This window comes from Tachyglossus aculeatus, chromosome 2, assembly GCF_015852505.1.
Source record: "Tachyglossus aculeatus isolate mTacAcu1 chromosome 2, mTacAcu1.pri, whole genome shotgun sequence".
Taxonomy (NCBI): Eukaryota; Metazoa; Chordata; class Mammalia; order Monotremata; family Tachyglossidae; genus Tachyglossus; species Tachyglossus aculeatus.
In genome coordinates this window covers 154272937-154292711 of record NC_052067.1, presented here as the reverse complement: position 1 = coordinate 154292711, position 19775 = coordinate 154272937, and the positions used below count along the sequence as shown (strand labels likewise).

At 42.8% G+C, this 19775-nt stretch overlaps 1 protein-coding gene across 3 annotated transcripts in view; it reads left to right on the top strand.

The window, feature by feature from the left end:
• NELL2 (neural EGFL like 2) overlaps positions 1-19775 on the top strand; it is a 445624-nt gene that overhangs the window by 250179 nt on the left and 175670 nt on the right. For all 3 annotated transcript variants that reach the window (XM_038740515.1, XM_038740525.1, XM_038740506.1), the window contains exon 13: positions 7333-7458. In XM_038740515.1, coding sequence (XP_038596443.1) covers positions 7333-7458 — 126 coding nt within the window. The remainder of the gene's footprint in view (positions 1-7332; positions 7459-19775) is intronic.

Sequence of the window (19775 nt, the reverse complement as noted above, 5' to 3'; positions counted from 1 at the left end):
GAGCTCACCTCCTCCAGGAGGCCTTCCCAGACTGAGCCTCCTCCCTACCCCCCTTCCCTACCTCCTTCCCCTCCCTACAGCACTTGTATATATTCATATGGATTTATTACTCTATTTATTTTACTTGTACATATTTACTATTCTATTTATTTTGTTATTGGTGTGCATATGGCTATAATTCTATTTGTTCTGATGATTTTGACACCTGTCTCCATGTTTTGTTTTGTTGTCTGTCTCCCCCTTCTAGACTGTGAGCCCGTTGTTGGGTAGGGACCGTCTGTATATGTTGCCGACTTGTACTTCCCAAGCACATAGTACAGTGCTCTGCAAACAGTAAGCACTCAATAAATACGACTGAATGAATGAATGAACGTTACTTGCCCAAAGTCACACAGCTGAAAGGTGGCAGGGTCAGGATTAGAACCCATGACCCCTGACTTTCAAGCCCGTGCTCTTTCCACTGAGACACACTACTTCTCTACCATGACAGAGCACGACACATATAGTGATGCTTACCAAACACCACAAGTATCATTAATTATTATTATGGTCCCTTAGCATATAAATGACAAATTGGATTTGACACACAGTAGTATGATTCATTTCCTACCAAAAAACTTAATCGACAAAGAATTCCAAAGCATCTACCAACTGCACTGCACCAGTACAAGGCACCAGTATAAGGCACTGAACCTGTTACTTAGCAGGAGAAACTGAATTCTCAGAGAAAGGATAGTGAATATTTATGTGCCACTGAAATGAGTTAGCAAGGGATATCTATTTTTCCTTAACAATAGCATGGCTCCGATGAGGCACTTTCTTTTCAATAAATTGCATATTTATTTTCATCAGCCATACAAATTGTTTAAGCTGGGTCTCAAAGAAACTAGACGGACACTATGCAAGCATAGAATCTCAGCATCCTAGAATAATGGCCAAGCTGAAACAGAATTATTGCAAAGCATAGCACAGCAGTCCAAGAATCACACAGTCATAAGAATGGAAAGGAGCACGAACATCCTGATGGAATAGATTGAATTTTAAAGACATCCAGAGAAGGTTATTCCACAACTTCCCTCAGAAACCCCTTCTGAATGGCTACTAATGGTCAGGAAACTCTGTTAAAATGCGAACGTTTTGTGGGCAGGAAACATCATATCTTTATATTGTACTTCCCAAGGAGTTAGAGCTTTAGAGAAGCAGCATGATTTAATAATAATAATAATAATAACAATGGCATTTATTAAGTGCTTACTATGTGCAAAGCACTGCTCTAAGTGCTGGGGAGGTTACAAGGTGATAAGGTTGTCCCACGGGGGCTCACGGTCTTAATCCCCATTTTACAGATGAGGTAACTGAGGCACAGAGAACTTAAGTGATTTGCCCAAAGTCACACAGCTGACAAGCGTCGAAGCTGGGATTTGAACCCATGACCTCTGACTCCAAAGCCCATGCTCTTTTCACTGAGCCATGCTGCTTATTTAGTGGATAGAGCATCGGTCTGAGAGTCAGAAGAACCTGCGTTGTAATTCTGGCTCCACCACTTGGGCAAATCACTTAATTCCTCTGTGACTCAGTTATCTCATTTTTAAAATGGGGATTAAGACTGTGAGCCCCAAGTGGGACATGGACCGTGTCCAACCTGACTAACCTGTATCTACCCCAGTGCTTAGTACAATGCCTAGCACACAGTAAGTGCTAAACAAGTATCATTAGAAAAAAACCCAGAAGTTGTCCATAAATACTACTACTACTATTACTGCTACAAAATTCTTCCTTATAGCCACCTTCCTCCTGCTACAGAAGAGAAGCAGCGTGGCTCAGTGGAAAGAGCACAGGCTTGGGAGTTAGAGGTCATGGGTTCTAATCCCGGCTCCCCCACATGTCTGCTGTGTGACCTTGGGCAAGTCACTTAACTTCTCTGAGCCTCAGTTACTTCATCTGTAAAATGGGGATTAAGACTGTGAGTCCCACGTGGGACAACGTGATCACCTGGTATCCCGCTAGCGCTTAGAACAGTGCTTTGCACATAGTAAGCGCTTAACAAATGCCATTATTATTATTATAGATGGAGCCCATTTAGCCCTGTTCAATACTCAGGGGTAAAATGCTCAGTCACCACCATTTTGTAAGAGTTATTATTCCCTAATAATAATCGTGGCATTGCTGTGCCAAGAAATATGCTAAGTGCTGTGTAGATACAAGGAAATCTGATCAGATACAGTCCCTATTCCACATTTGACTCACGGTTTCAGCGGGAGAAGGAATAGATCTGTCTCATTTTACAGATGAAACAGTCGAGGCACAGAGAAGTTAAGTACCTCGTTCAAGGTTACACAGGCAAGTGGCGGAGCCAGGATTGGAACTTGCATCTCTCTCGACTCCCAGTACTGTGCTCTTTCCACTACTCCATGATGAATAATTTCAGTTCCTAGCAGGCTAGCCATCCTCACCACCTCTCCTACGTTTTTTTGGTTCAAGAACGGCCTACTGGCTCAACACAATGAACGTTTCCTAATGATGGCATTTGTTAAGCACTTACTATGTGTCAAGCACTGCGGCTGTTGAAAATATACAATATATTCGGTATAGCTGCTTCATTTGGATAACAGATTCTTGCACATTTCCTTCCAGAGTAGGATTTAGCTGTACTCCATCCTTATTTCTGAAATCCATGCACGTTAACTCTCAAAATACCATTCTTGTTCTTCTCCCTGATCCTCCACTGCATTTACCGGCATTCAACTGTTATCTAGTTCTCTGTGACTTAAGTGCATTGATCTCTGCATCTACAGCAATAGTCTAGTATTTCGAGAAGTAGTCGAGAAGCAGCATGGCTCAATGGAAAGAGTCAGGGCTTTGGAGTCAGAGGTCATGGGTTCAAATCCCGGCTCTGCCAACTGTCTGCTGTGTGACTTTGGGCAAGTCACTTCACTTCTCTGTGCCTCAGTTACCTCATCTGGAAAATGGGGATTAAAACTGTAAGCCCCCCATGGGACAATCTGATCACCTTGTAACCTCCCCAGTGCTTAGAACAGTGCTTTGCACATAGTAAGTGCTTAATAAATGCCATTATTATTATTATTATTATTATTATTATTATTATTATTATTATTTCATTTCACAGAGAGTGGACCAAGAATCAAACCTCAGACTTGAACCCACACTAGAGAAATAGCGTGGCTCAGAAGAAAAAGCATGGGCTTGGGATTCAGAAGACATGGGTTCTAATCCTGGCTCCACCACTTGTCTGCTGTATGACCTTGGACTAGCCACTTAACTTTACTGTGCCTCAGTTACCTCTTCTGTAAAATGGGAATTAAGACTGTGAGCCCCACGTTGGGCAACCTGATTACCTTGTATCTACCCCAGGGCTTAGAACAGTGCATGGCACATAATGATAATAATAATAATAATAATGTTAAGCACTTACTATGTGCAAAGCACTGTACTAAGTGCTGTGGGGATACAAGGTGATCAGGTTGTCCCACGTGGGGCTCACAGTCTTGATCCCCATTTTCCAGATGAGGTAACTGAGACCCAGAGAAGTTAAGTGATTTGCCCAAAGTCACTCAGCAGAAAAGTGTTGGAGATGGGATTCGAACCCATGACCTTAGACTCCCAAGCCCATACTCTTTCCACTGAGCCACACTGCTTAGTAGCACTTAACAAATACCATAATTATTATTATTATTATTAATTAGTGTATATTATTCTCTGGTACACAGAAATATTGGAGGCACTCATTCTCTTTTTGTACTGATTAACATCAAAAACTTTATTGGCTATGCACTAAACCATTAATGTCCATTACTGTGTTAACGGAATTCTCCAACAGCATCAAATTAAGATAAACTCTTTTACTTTCAGAAATACCCCAAGATCTCTGCTCCATCAATCAATTATATTTATTGAGCACTTACTGTGTGCAGAGCCCTGTACTAAGAGCTTGGGAGAGTACAACACAGCAATATAATAGACACATTCTCTGTCTACAGCAAGCTTACAGTCTAAAGGGGCAGTAGTGCCAGAGGTTTAAGATAAGTAAATGTGTTAAATCAGAATTTTAACTCAGACAATAGGATATTGGTGAGCTATACTAATGTTCTCTAATCCTAAAAGAGCCTTTTTTATGGTATGTGTTAAATGCTTACTATGACCTAGGCATTGTTCTGAGCCCTTGGGTGGATACAAGCTAATCAGGTTGGACACAGTCCCTGGCCTATGTGGGGCTCACAGTCTTAATCCCCATTTAACAGATGAGGTAACTGAGGGACAGAGGAAGTGAATTGACTTGCCCAAGGTCATGCAGCAGACAAGTGGCTGAGCCAAGATTAGAACCCAGGTCCTTCTGACTACCAGCCTCCATCTCACTCTATCCATTAGGCCATGTTGCTTCTCAGTTGATTGCTTTGGCAAATAAAAAATGAAACTTATATTATACTGTGTCCTGGGTTGGGAGAAATGGAACATGGGTTATTACCTCCATAATTAAAATCCTGTTTCTCACCACATTTTACATTATTTCATTCATTCATTCAATCGTATTTATTGAGCACTTACTGTGTACAGAGCACTGTACTAAGTGCTTGGGAAGTACAAGTTGGCAACATATAGAGACGGTCCCTACCCAACAACGGGCTCACAGTCTAGAAGGGGGAGACGGACAACAAAACAAAACATGTGGACAGGTGTCAAGTCATCAGAACAAATAGAAATAATGCTAGATGCAAATCATTAACTCACAAAACATCATTCGATCTGGGATCCTCCCCTTCAGCCCCCAGGGGCTCATCCTTCCTTCCCTACCCCACATATGGGAATAACAGGAAGGTCCCTGCAGTGAAAGGACAATGCCCTGTACTGAATCTTCAGTGATACTGTCTCTTCCTGATTAACAAAAATGACAGAACTACCATTAAAGCCCAGTTCTTTTTTTTCATTATTAACATCCACCTGCCTGTGTCTCTTCCTATAATACCCCATCACGGACTCTAAGCTTGTAAGCTTCTTGAAGGCAGGGATACTGTCCATGAACTGCACTATACTACAATAATAATCAATCAATCAATCAATCAATCGTATTTATTGAGCGCTTACTATGTGCAGAGCACTGTACTAAGTGCTTGGGAAGTACAAATTGGCAACACATAGAGACAGTCCCTACCCAACAGTGGGCTCACAGTCTAAAAGGGGGAGACAGAGAACAGAACCAAACATACCAACAAAATAAAATAAATAGGATAGAAATGTACAAGTAAAATAAATAAATAAATAAATAAATAAATAGAGTAATAAATATGTACAACCATATATACATATATACAGGTGCTGTGGGGAAGGGAAGGAGGTAAGATGGGGGGATGGAGAGGGGGACGAGGGGGAGAAGAAGGAAGGGGCTCAGTCTGGGAAGGCCTCCTGGAGGAGGTGAGCTCTCAGCAGGGCCTTGAAGGGAGGAAGAGAGCTAGCTTGGCGGAGGGGCAGAGAGAGGGCATTCCAGGCCAGGGGGATTACGTGGGCCGGGGGTCGACGGCGGGACACGCGAGAGCGAGGTACAGTGAGGAGATTAGCGGTGGAGGAGCGGAGGTGGCGGGCTGGGCAGTAGAAGGAGAGAAGGGAGGTGAGGTAGGAGGGGGCGAGGGGATGGACAGCCTTGAAGCCCAGGGTGAGGAGTTTCTGCCTGATGCGCAGATTGATTGGTAGCCACTGGAGATTTTTGAGGAGGGGAGTAATATGCCCAGAGCGTTTCTGGACAAAGATAATCCGGGCAGCAGCATGAAGTATGGATTGAAGTGGAGAGAGACACGAGGATGGGAGATCAGAGAGAAGGCTGGTGCAGTAGTCCAGATGGGATAGGATGAGAGCTTGAATGAGCAGGGTAGCAGTTTGGATGGAGAGGAAAGGGCGGATAATTAATAATAATAATGATAATATGAGCTCATCGTAGGCAGGAATGTGTCTGTTGTTATATTGTACTCTCCCAAGAGCTTAGTACAGTGCTTTGCACAAGTAAGCACTCAATAAATACGATCAAATGAATTTTATTGATAATGATAATGGTTCTGGTATTTGTTAAGCACTACTTTGTGTGAAGCACTGTACTATGTCCTGGGTAGATACAAGATAATCATATTGCACTCAGTCACAGTCCCACCTCAGGCTCACAGTCTAAGTAGGAGGGAGTAGGATTGTATCCCCAATTCATAGATGAGAAAACAGGCACAGAGAAGTTAAGTAATTAGCCCAAGGTCACACAGAAAATGGCAGAACTCGGATTAAAACCCAGATTCTCTGACTTCTAGGCCTGTACACTTTCCTCTATGCCACACTAATATTATATTCTCCAAAGTGCTTAGTAGAGCATTCTGCACACAGTCAATGTTCAATAAATATCGCTGATTGATTTTTACTGTTGGTACCCCTAAATGGCCCCAATCCTGGGGTGAGTCCTGATACATCCTCCAGAATGGTAGAGGTACAATATTCCTGCTCACTTTTTTTTTTTGATTAGTGATAGGGTAGGTATGTCCCCAACACAGGACTAGGGATCCAGATAAACGTTTGTTCAGTCCCTTTCAGGCTCCAAGAATCTTTTGAAAAATAGAAGGAATGATATTATTTTCAGACTCTCAGATTTCTGGTCCACTCACGGCTTCCTGTTTAGTAGATTCTGAATTCCAAACTAGCTACCAGAGGAACTAAAGCTTGTATGAAAATTGAAACCTTGTTTTTATCAATTTTTCTGCCTTGACACATCTTCACGCGAACCATTTCATCTCCTTAGAACAAGGGTTGACTATATCTGTATTTCTGTTGAGAGTAGACCACCTGTTGTTATCAGAATTTTAAGCATAACATTTTAAGTTCTAGTATTTGTTGAAAACTTATTTCTTCTCACCATATGCTGCTAAATAGAGAGCTAGTGATAATAGCACTAAAGCAATACATGTTAGAGTCAGTGACTGGCAAATTTTTGCTCCCAAGCAGACTGAGGTTACCGTTCTTAAAAACCTTAGAGATGGATTGGTTTCAATCATAGGTATATAAGTCCCAGTATTTCAAAAGAAGTAAAGAATGGTCAATGCTAATGCATTTTTGAAACCCCATCGTAACTGTTTGCAAAAGGCTCATGCTGTTTCTGGTTTTTGAACACATCAGTGTCTGATTTTAAAAAAGAACCTCCAAACACATTTACAATTGCTACATTGTTCAAAAGCACTTTCTCCTAAGGGTATGGAGATCTGCAAAGATGACAAAATGTTGGCCGTTATTACCTGAATCTTGGGATGCTCAACAACTTCCCATCCACTGACCGCACTGATCTTTTCACAGACATCGACGAATGCGCAGAAGGTCGTCACTACTGCCGAGAGAACGCCATGTGTGTGAACACTCCAGGATCTTTCATGTGCATCTGTAAAACAGGATACATTCGAATCGATGATTATTCATGTACAGGTAAGAGCTGGTTACTTCATCAGCATGTCAGTAGGACACTTCAGACGGCAGAAATGGAGACATGTCTTTCAAATACTTGGCTAACTGGTCAGAAATCAAAAATTTGTAGCCTGGATAGTGATCAATAAGCAGAGATAGGCAACTGGAAATCTATCGTCGATGAAACCCGCAACAAGACAGTCCTTGGTGATCCTAACCAAAGTAAAAGGAAAAACTAAATGCATTTATACTTACTATAAGAGTTGGAGAAAGTGTCCTATAAAACAAACTTAGCAGCAATTGAATGAAAAACTTCAAGCCAGTTATAAGCCTATGCATATGTTGTGTAGGAACTGGGGATAGCTTTAGCAACACAACCACGAGCTTGTCGGTGGTAACTCCAACCCTTAGCCCTGAACTGGATTGTGAAGGGATCTTAGTGTTCTTCATTTTGAATGCTGAATACTGATGGTGAGATCTTATCCATGCACGTGAACATGACTGAAATGACTGATGCCGGGTTTGCATTCTCTTCCACATTATGTGTGGGTAAAGTTAGTTCCTTGCTCTGCTGTGCATTTACCTCATCTCTCCCCTTCCTCTTGGCAGAACTTGCTATCATTCCCCGGAGAGACGAGGTCTTGAAACACTCCTACAGCAGCCCCATGCCGGTTCTAGTCCCGATTCTAGTGACTTTATTCTCCCTCCCTCCCTCAAGGGCTCACAACTATGTTCACGGATCCAAATAGCTGCAAATCTGAGTTTTGCTTTTTCCATTTACATATTCTCTCCAGGACAGCCCCACTATGGCCTGTCATTGACTGCTGGATTGGCCTTTGGCTGCAGAAATCAGTCAGTTGTTGCTGCCAGCAGAGTCCCAAACCTCTCTATCCCCCGCTTTTCTGTGGATTCTGCCTGGCACTGTGGCCAACACAGCTTAAATCTATGGTCATTGTCACCTTCCCCACCAGGCAGGGTGTCATCCATGCAGAAACAATCTGCCTAGATTGTTTGCCTATTGCCCTCACACAGCTCCACAAAGCACCTTCTCTCCCAGCTGCTGTTAGTCGGGCTTGTCAGCCTTTTTCGAAGGTCTCCCAGAAATCCACCGCTCTAGCATAAAGACAGCAATTTACTATATCCTAAAACATTTTTCCTCCCTCCCTGTTTTCAGGTCCCCTTCTCACTCCAAATTCATTCTACAGTAGTTACTAGGGTGTCTTGCTAACCATTCTCAATCTATCTATCAATCAGTGGTATTTATTGAGTGCTTACTATGTGCAGAGAAATGTATTAAGTGCTGCAGAGAATACAACAGAGTTGGTAGATCCATTTCCTGCCCTCAAGGAGTTTACAGTTTATAGCTATCTCACCCAAAAGAAGCTCTGTTGATGAGCGTGGGTTGCCTGCAAATAGGGGATTTTATTGCTTTGGTCATTAATATATTCCCTCCCCCACTGTGGCTTAGTGGCTAGAGTACTGATCTGGGGGTAGGAAGGATCTGAATTCTAATCCTGGCTTTGCCACATGTCTGCTGTGTGACCTTGGGTAAGTCACTTCACTTCTCTGTGCCTCATTTACCTTTTAGACTGTGAGCCCACTGTTGGGTAGGGACTGTCTCTATATGATGCCAACTTGTACTTCCCAAGCGCTTAGTACAGTGCTCTGCACACAGTAAGTGCCCAATAAATACGATTGATTGATTGATTGAGTCTCTGGGCCTCAGATACCTCATCTGTAAAATGGGGATTAAGACTATGAGCCCCAAGTGGGACAGGGACTGCATCCAACCTGTGTAGCTTGTATCTACCCCAGCACTTAGAACAGTGCTTGGCATGTAGTAAGCATTTAACAAGTAGCATAATAATTAATAATGATCATTATTATAATTACTAATGCAAATCCTCCATGTCCTGTCATTCATTGCAGGCTTATCAATAATATTAATAATAATTATTATTATGGTGTTTGTTAAGCACTTACTAGGTTCCAGGCACTGGCTCAGGGGAAAGAGCCTGGGCTTTGGAGTCAGAGGTCATGGGTTCAAATCCCGCCTCCGGCAGTTGCCAGCTGTGTGACTTTGGGCAAGTCACTTCACTTCTCTGTGCCTCAGTTACCTCATCTGTAAAACAGGGATTAAGACTGTGAGCCCCCCTTGGGACAACCTGCTCACCTTGTAACCTCCCCAGTGCTTAGAACAGTGCTTTGCACATAGTAAGCGCTTAATAAATGCTATCATCATCATCACTGGGGTAGATACAAAATAATTGGGTTGGACACAGTCCCCGTCCCACATGGGGCTCACAGTTTTAAACCCCATTTTACAGATGAGGGAACTGAGGCACAGAGAAGCTAAGTGACTTTCCCAAGATTGCACAGCAGACAAGTGGCAGAGCCAATATTAGAACCCATGACCTCCTGATGCCCAGGACCATGCTGTATCCATTAGAACATGCATCTTTTAGACTGTGAGCCCACTGTTGGGTAGGGACTGTCTCTATATGTTGTCAATTTGTACTTCCCAAGCACTTAGTACAGTGCTCTGCACATAGTAAGCACTCAATAAATACGATTGATGATGATGATGATGATGCATCTGCTCCCACAGTCAATCAGTGTTCACCAGAGCCTGCTCTTCCTGGAGCGACACACCGGGACAACCCTCCTCCTCCCCTCCAACCCCCATCCTGGGTCCGTTGCCACCATAAGGCAGGTGTCCATAGCTTGAGCACTGGGCGGAGGCAAGTTACTGAAGCCAGATCCCCCCTGGACTCCAGATAATAATAATAATACCCACAATTGAGGCATTTGTTAAGCTCTTACTATGTGCCAGAAACTGTAATAAGCACTGAGGTGGATACAAGCAAATTGTTCATCACAATTTTCCTTTCCCCTATAATAATAATAATGGCATTTGTTAAGCACTTACTATGTGCAGAGCACTGTTCTAAACGCTGGGGGGATACAAGATGATCATGTTGTCCCACGTGGGGCTCACAATCTTAATCCCCATTTTACAGATGAAATAACTGAGGCTCAGAGAAGTTAAGTGACTTTCCCAAGGTCACACAGCTGACATGTGGTGGAGCTGGGATTCGAACCCAAGACCTCTGACTCCAAAGCCAGAGCTCTTTCCACTGAGCCACGCTGCTTCTCAATAATGATGGCATTCATTAAGTGCTTACTGTGTGCAAAGCACTGTTCTAAGCACTGGGGGAGATATAAGGTGATCAGGTTGTCCCATGGGGGGCTCACAGTCTTAATCCCCATTTTACAGATGAGGGAACTGAGGCACAGAGAAGTTAAGTGACTTGCCCAAAGTCACACAACTTTGGGAATCATAGTCCGAATCCCCATTTTACAGAAGAAGCAACTGAAGCACGGAGAAGTCAAGTGACTTACCCAAGATCACATAGCAGACAAGTGCAGAGCCAGGATTAGAACCCAGGTCCTTCTGATTCTCAGGTCTGTGCTCCTTCCTCTAGGCCGTGCTTCTTCTCCAGAGCATAGGGGGTTGGTGTTTGGGCTGCTGCCGGGGCAGGTGTGGGGCTGAGTGTGGCAAGTGGGGTGGGAGGGAAGCAGCCTGGAAGGATCAGGCTGAGCTCCATCACCACTTGATTTCAGAATATAGGGGGTTGGTGAGATGAGGTGATCAGGAGCTGGAACCAGGGCTCCTATCTGAGAAGGAAGTGTGCAGGATACCTCTCCCCTCCTACTGCTGAGACCACCCTCCTATATTCTGGAAACCTTCTAGACTGTGAGCCCACTGTTGGGTAGGGACCGTCTCTATATGTTGCCAACTTGTATTTCCCAAGCGCTTAGTACAGTGCTCTGTACACAGTAAGCACTCAATAAATATGATTGATTGATTGATTGATTGATTGGAAAAGCTGGAACTTCTTACCTATCCTCCCCCAGCCCTCCACACTGTAAGCTCGTTGTAGGCAGTGAATGTGTCTTAGTATCCCAAGTGCTTAGTATAGTGCTCAATCATTACGATGAATGAATGAATCTTCCTCCCTTCATCATCATCATCATCAATCGTATTTATTGAGCGCTTACTGTGTGCAGAGCACTGTACCTAGCGCTTGGGAAGTACAAATTGGCAACATATAGAGCTACAGTCCCTACCCAATGGTGGGCTCACAGTCTAAAAGCAGGCACCACGGGCCCACTACTAGCCAGGATCCTGGAGCCCTCCCATCAGTGGGGTCAGCAACGCTCAGGCCATTGGCCATTGTCACCCTTAACACCGGACAGAGCATTACCCGGGACAGAAACTATCCGCCTCGTTATCACTCTCCTGCCATTAGATGTTGAGTATAGTCCGTAGGTCTGCCAGAGAAACCACTCAAGAAGCTGGACCTGTCTTCTGGAGGAGGTCCAGTCCTTTCAATTTTAAAAGCAGTGGGATGGCACTGTAGCTTTGTAGAACTTCAACTTGATAATCAATGAATCGGTATTATTTAAGAAGCTCGATGTGCCACTCTCACCAATCTTAGTCGGTTTTCCAAAGACATGCTGGCCCTTTTGAATCTGTTTCTTATTTATGTCTGTAACCATGCATCTTCGATGTATTAAACAGGGCCCTGAATTTGGTGTCAGCATAAAGTGTTGCTGGCACTTATTAATGAACATCATCATCAATCGTATTTATTGAGCGCTTACTACGTGCAGAGCACTGTACTAAGCGCTTGGGAAGTACAAATTGGCAACATATAGAGACAGTCCCTACCAAACAGTGGGCTCACAGTCTAAAAGACTGTGAATGAACATCAGGATTATGGGTGACTAGTGGGTTGACCTGGTCAGTGGAGTGAAGATGCGTTGCAAATGAAAATCTTTCGTCCTGAGTCGGTATTTCAGGGGCACAGAGTGGTGACTAGGCTCAGTTTTCTGGAGACTCACTGCCAGTCCTCAAGGTTGCTCCAAATTTGTGCCACTTTTGTGTCTGTGTTCCTGTTTAGTGGTTTAACAAAGGAGGCATCTTTCCTCCATCTTCTGCTACATAGTTTTGACACATCTTTTGTTTTTTTTTTTTAATGGTATTTGTTAAGCACTTACGATGGGACAGGCAATGTACTAAATACTGGGGTAGAGACAAGCGGATCGGGTTGGACACAGTCCGTGTTCCATGCTGGGCTCGCGGTCATAACTCGCACTCGCACTCTAAAAGACGGTGAGCCCGCTGTTGGGTAGGGACCATCTCTATATGTTGCCGACTTGCACTTCCCAAGCACTTTAGTACAATGCTCTGCACATAGTAGGCGATCAATAAATACGATTGAATGAATAAATATGATTGAATGAATAATCACCATTTTTCAGATGAGGTAACTGAGGCATGGAGAATAATAATAATAATAATAATAATGAGAATTGTGGGATTTGTTAAGCACTTACTATGTGCCAGGCACTGTACTAAACTCTGGGTTACATACGAGCAAATAGGATTGGGCACAGTCTCTGTCCCACCTGGGGCTCACAGTCTAAATCCCCATTTTTCAGTTGTGGTAACTGAGCATGGGGAAGTTAAGTGAATTGCCCAAGGTCACACAACAGACAAGACAAGAGAAACAGCATGGCTTAGTGGAAAGAGCATGGGCTTGAAAGTCACAAGTCGTGGGTTCTAATCCCAGCTCCACCACTTATCAGCTGTGTGACTTTGGGCAATTCATTTAACTTCTCTGTGCCTCAGTTCCCTCATCTGTAAAATGGGGATTAAGACTGTGAGCCCCACGTGTGACAACCTGATTACCTTGTCTCTAACCCAGTGCTTAGAACAGTGCTTGGCACATAGTAGATGCTTAACAAATACCATCATCATTATTATTATTATTGTTATTGTTATTAATATTAAGTGGCAGAGTTAGGATTAGAACCCATGTCCTTGGACCCCCAAGCTCTTACCATTACGTCATGCTACAACAATCATAGTACTATTTGCTTTCCACTATGCCACTCTACTTTCATTCATTCATTCATTCAATCGTATTTATTGAGCGCTTACTCCCCATCACTTCTCAAACTTCTTTCTTAAACCAATTTTAACTCAATCAGCCGAATCCCCCACTAGATTTGTAAGCTCCTTGAGGGCAGAGATCATGTCTTAGTACAGTGCCAAGCACTTAGTTCAGTGCTCTGCACACAGTAAGTACTCAATAAATACGATTGAATGAATGAGTGAATGTCTACCGACGCTATCGTATTCTCCCAAGTACTCAGTACAGTGTTCTGCATAAAGTAAATGCTCAATAAATACCACTGATTGATTGATTATGATTCCTGCTCTATTTTGTCATCACTGACCCATTGCATAGCCTTTTCCCCTACTCCTGCTGTAGGATCAGATTGATGACCCGCTCCCACCTTCAGAGCAATTTTCAAAAAAACACTTCCACCAAGAAACATTCCTCAACGGCTCTTCATTCCACTGACCAGGTCAATCCTTTAATCACCAAAAGACCTGATTAAGGAGTCTTAGCACTTATTCACTTTCACTTACTCTGTTTTGGCCAGTTTTTTTTTTAAATGGCATTTATTAAGCTCTTACTTTGTGCAAAGCACTGTTCTAAGCCCTGGGGAGGTTACAAGGTGATCAGGTTGTCCCACGGGGGGCTCACAGTCTTAATCCCCATTTTACAGATGAGTTAACTGAGGTGCACAGAAGTTAAGTGACTTGCCCGAAGTCACACGGCTGACAATTGGCAGTCAGGATTTGAACCCATGACCTCTGACTTCAAAGCCCGTGCTCTTTCCACTGAGCCACGCTGCTTCTTAATTCATATTTATAATTATTTTATTTTGTTAGTATGTTTGGTTTTGTTCTCTGTCTCCCCCTTTTAGACTGTGAGCCCACTGTTGGGTAGGGACTGTCTTTATATGTTGCCAATTTGTACTTCCCAAGCGCTTAGTACAGTGCTCTGCACATAGTAAGCGCTCAATAAATATGATTGATAATGATGATGATAGTTGTAACTATGTTTTTCACCTTGCATTATATGTAACCTCCTTGTGGGCAGAGATCATGTCTACCAACTCTGTTGCATGTACTCTCCTAAGTGCTTAGTAACAGTGCTCTGCACACAGTTAGTGCTCAATAAATATTATAGATTGATTGATGTGTACCCTCTGTGTAGAAGTACTACTAGCAGTAATAGAAGCACTTATTGAGCTCCCCACTAGGTATCTGTTACCAGGTATTTGGTAGCTGTCTGGTTTCCTCATTAGATTGTAAGCTTCTAAAGGGCAGGGGTAACGTCTCCTATGTACATAATGTATGCTCTCAATGAATGCTCTGCAATGAATGAAAAGCAGCATGATCTAGGAGAAAGAGCGTGGGCCTGGGACTCAGAGGACCTATGTTCTAACCGTGGCTCTGCCACTCTTCTGCTGTGTGACCTTGGGCAAGTTACTTACCTTCCCTGTGTCTCAGTTGCCTCATCTGTAAAATGGGGATTGAAGATTGTGACCCACAAGATTGTGGACTGTGTCCAACCTGAGTAGCTGGAATCTACCTCAGTGCTTAGTATAGTGTCTGGCACATAGTAAGAGCTTAACAAATGCCATAAATATGTTCTATGAACAGCAGTTGCTCAGTAATGCTGCTGCTGCTGCTGATAATGATGATGTTGATGATCATCCCTCAAGCAGAACTCAATCTATACCATCTTACCGCATTTTGTGAGAGGGAAGACAAAAATGGTGTTCAATCAATCAATCAGTCAATCATATTCACTGAGCACATACTATATGCAGACCATTGTATTTTAGACTGTGTGCCCACTGTTGGGTAGGGACTGTCTCTATGTGTTGCCAACTTGTACTTCCCAAGCGCTTAGTACAGTGCTTTGCACACAGTAAGCGCTCAATAAATACAATTGTTGATGATGATGATTGTATTAAGTGCTTGGGAGAGTATATTACCACAGGGTTAGCAGGCACATTCCCTGCTCATAACGACCTTACAGTCCAGAGAGGGAGACAGGCATTAATCTGAATAAATGAGTACTCTATAAAATATAATTTAAAGATATGTACCAAAGTTCTGTGGGGTCAGGGGTGGGGAGAATATCAAGTATCCAAAGGTCACAGATTAAGGAGCATAGACAATACAGAAAGGAGAGCTAGCTGGGGAAAATGGGCTTAAGTGGGAAAGGCCTCTTGGAGGAGATGCGACTTCAGTAACACTTTGAATGTGGAGAGAGTTGTGGTCTGGAGTATGTGGAGGGGGAGAGAGTTCCAGGCTAGGAAAATGATGGGGGAATGGGATTGGCATCAAGATAGATGAGATTGAGGACATTTATACGTTATTTTAAAGTGTAATGAGGATACGAGCAAACTTCGGCCTACTCTCTCTGTTTTCATTTATTTATTTATTTTTCCACATGGGGTCATCATCATCATCATCAATCGTATTTATTGAGCACTTACTATGTGCAGAGCACTGTACTAAGCGCTTGGGAAGTACAAATTGGCAACATATAGAGACAGTCCCTACCCAACAGTGGGCTCACAGTCTAAAAGGGGGAGACGGAGAACAAAACCAAACATACTAACAAAATAAAATAAATAGAATAGATATGTACAAGTAAAATAAATAAATAAATAAATAGAGTAATAAATACGTACAAACATATACATATATGCAGGTGCTGTGGGGAAGGGAAGGAGGTAAGATGGGGGGGTGGAGAGGGGGACGAGGGGGAGAGGAAGGAAGGGGCTCAGTCTGGGAAGGCCTCCTGGAGGAGGTGAGCTCTCAGTAGGGCCTTGAAGGGAAGAAGAGAGCTAGCTTTGATAATGCCAAAAACTGTTTATGAAACATACCCTTACAAGGCAGAAAAGAATTTCATTGTTAATGTGGTATATTTCATTACCTCAATCCATTCATTCCTTCAACCATATTTATTGAGCACTTACTGTGTGCATAGCACTGTACTAAGTACTTAGGGGAGTACACTAGAACAATAAACAGACATATTCCCTACCTACAATGAGCTAACAGTCTCAGGGGACTGTGCTAATCTAATTATGGGACACAAATCCTGTTCTGAAAACTCTCTATGAAAAAGGATTCCATAACCATATCTAATAGGAGTGACAATCTCTCACACTTAAGGCATTTTTCCATTTATATCTAGCTCCATTTCAGCTCGCCTTCTCAACTGTGAGATACTAAGTAATATGGTGTGAATAGCATAATGCATATATTTGCATAACCCATAAAGTATTGTAGAAACCCTTTTAAGTAATGCTCTCCTTAATCTCATAGTTAAAAATAAAATGCATCTGTGACAAACATGCAGTCTAACATTTTAGATGAAAAAAGAAATTGCATTTTCAGTCCCACTGGAAATGTCTAGTTTTTACCAAAGTGAAGACAACCGAGAGAATAGCTAAGCTCCAGAGATCTTACAAGTTTCAGCCGGCTAGTCAATTCATTCTATATTGAATCAAATTTCATACTTCACCTTAACAATATTGAAGAATGTTCACAGTATTGGCCCAATTTGCAACCTGTCTTCAGGCAGTACAAAATTTGCTTAGGAAAGGAACACAGAATCACCTAAAGCCTTTACTTCACAGAGACTAGAGAAGCAGCGTGGCTCAGTGGAAAGAGCCCAACCTTGGAGTCAAAGGTCATGGGTTCGAATACCGGCTCCACCACTTCTCAGCTGTGTGAATTTGGGCAAGTCACTTAACTTCTCTGTGCCTCAGTTCCCTCATCTGTAAAATGGGGATGAAGACTGTGAGCCCCGTGTGAGACAATCTTGATTACCTTGTATCCCGAACAGTGCTTGGCACATAGTAAGCACTTAACCAATATCAACATTATTATTATTATTATTATTATTATTTGATAGTGAAATGAAAGTAACATAACAAAAGTGGCTTAACCAATGAATAAGTCCCTAAAAAAGAGACAAACCAAAATTTACTCACACATACGTTATGTCCACTAACCTTCATTCCTGTTTCTCTGTGGCCAGGAAAAGAGCATAGGCTGCTATTTCAAGTGCCACTTGTTAAACACAGTCCTAAATCATCAAAGTAAAGAAAGTCCCAGCACATTTCAAGGAACCAGTCATCTGATTCCTCTACATTAAAGACCTCTATGTATTTTTAGACTTAGTATTCATTTTTTATCTCTTCTTTTATCCTAGGAAGTCTGAGAAATATAGATCTTTCATCATCAATGGCATTTACCGAGTGCTTAGATTGATGTCCCATTACCCCATATTTGGCCAAGAACAGAGTGAGAGCTTTTCAGACAGCATGATGTATTCGAGGAGTCTCTTCGCTCTCCTCCATGCCTAGGCTGTTGGATCTAAATCCAAGAAAAGGAAGAGCTTTGATTCTTCAATGAAAATCTCCTGCTTCCCATATTCATTCATTCATTCAATCATACTTATTGAGCACTTACTGTGTGCAGAGCACTGTACTAAGCACTTTGAAAGTACAGGTCGGCAACATATAGAGATGGTCCCTACCCAACGATAGGCTTACAGTCTAGAAGGGGGAGACAGACAACAAAACATGTAGACAGGTTTCAAAATCATCAGAACAGATAGAATTATAGCTATGTGCACATCATTAACAAAATAAATAGAATAGTACAGTAAATATGGACAAATGAAATAGAGTAATAAATCTGTACAAATATATACAAGTGCTGTGGGGAGGGGAAGGAGGTAGGGTTGGGTGGGAGATGGGGAGGAGGAGAGGAAAAAGTGGGCTCAGTCTGCAGGCTTTACATTACGTTACAGCTTTAGGTGTACAATGGAATCAGTGCACAGTTCCTTGTGCTTTTTGCTTCTTCAGGGCATTCCTCCCTGGAAAGTAAAGCCAATTTTCACCAAAATGAACTTGCCCTCAAGAATAATTCTTAGGGAAGTAGTGTAGCCTTCTCATGAACCTCATCCTCACTCCCTGAGTCAGGGATTCTGGTACCGTGGACATTGTTGGAAGGGCAATACTTTCTATCTGCCTCTCCTATTAAATGTTACGATCCTTGTGTATGGCCTAGTGGATAGAGCATTAGCCTGGGAGTCGGAAAGTCATGGGTTCTAATCCTGGATCTGCCAGTGGTCTGCTGTGTGACCATGGGCAAGTTGCTTCATTTTCTGGCCCTACTTTCTGGCCTTTCAAGGCCCTACTGAGAGCTCACCTCCTCCAGGAGGCCTTCCCAGACTGAGCCCCTTCCTTCCTCTCCCCCTCGTCCCCCTCTCCATCCCCCCCATCTTACCTCCTTCCCTTCCCCACAGCACCTGTATATATGTATATATGTTTGTACATATTTATTACTCTATTTATTTATCTTACTTGTACATATCTATTCTATTTATTTTATTTTGTTAGTATGTTTGGTTTTGTTCTCTGTCTCCCCCTTCTAGACTGTGAGCCCGCTGTTGGGTAGGGACTGTCTCAATGTGTTGCCGACTTGTACTTCCCAAGCGCTTAGTACAGTGCTCTGCACACAGTAAGTGCTCAATAAATACGATTGATTGATTGATTTCTGGGCCTCAGTTACCTCAACTGTAAAATGGGAATTGAGACCGTGAGCCCCATGTGGGACAGGGACTGTGTCCAACCTGATTTGCTTGTATCCACCCCAGCCCTTAGTAGTTAGTGCTTAACAAATACCACAATTATTATTATTATTATTATTATCATTGAGGGTAAAGAAGTCGTACATTGCTACTGTGGCACACCCCCAAGGGTTTAGTACATTTGTAAGCAAGCACTTAGAAGACACTCAATAAAGAAGAAGCAGGGTGGCTTAGTGAAAAGAGCATAGGTTGGGAGTCAGGAGGCCTGGATTTTAATCTTGTCCCTCCCAGTTGCCTGCTGTGGGATTTGGGACAAGTCACTCAACTTCTCTGTATCTCAGTTTCCTCATCTGTAAAACGGAGATTCAGTACCTATTCTCACTCTTCCTTTCATTCATTCATTCATTCAATCGTATTTATTGAGCGCTTACTGTGTGCAGAGCACTGTACTAAGGGCTTGGGAAGTTCAAGTTGGCAACGTATAGAGACAGTCCCTACCCAACAGTGGGCTCACAGTCTAGAAGGGGGAGACAGAGAACAAAACAAAACATATTAACAAAATAAAATAAGTAGAATAAATATGTACAGGTAAAATAAATAAATAAATAGAGTAATAAATACATACAAACATATATACAGGTGCTGTGGGGAAGGGAAGGAGGTAAGGCTGGGGGGATGGAGAGGGGGAGGAGGGGGAGAGGAAGGAGTTCCATGTGGGACAGGGACAGCATCTGATCCAAATTTCATTTATCTACTCCACCACTTAGAACAGTGTTTGACTCATAGAAA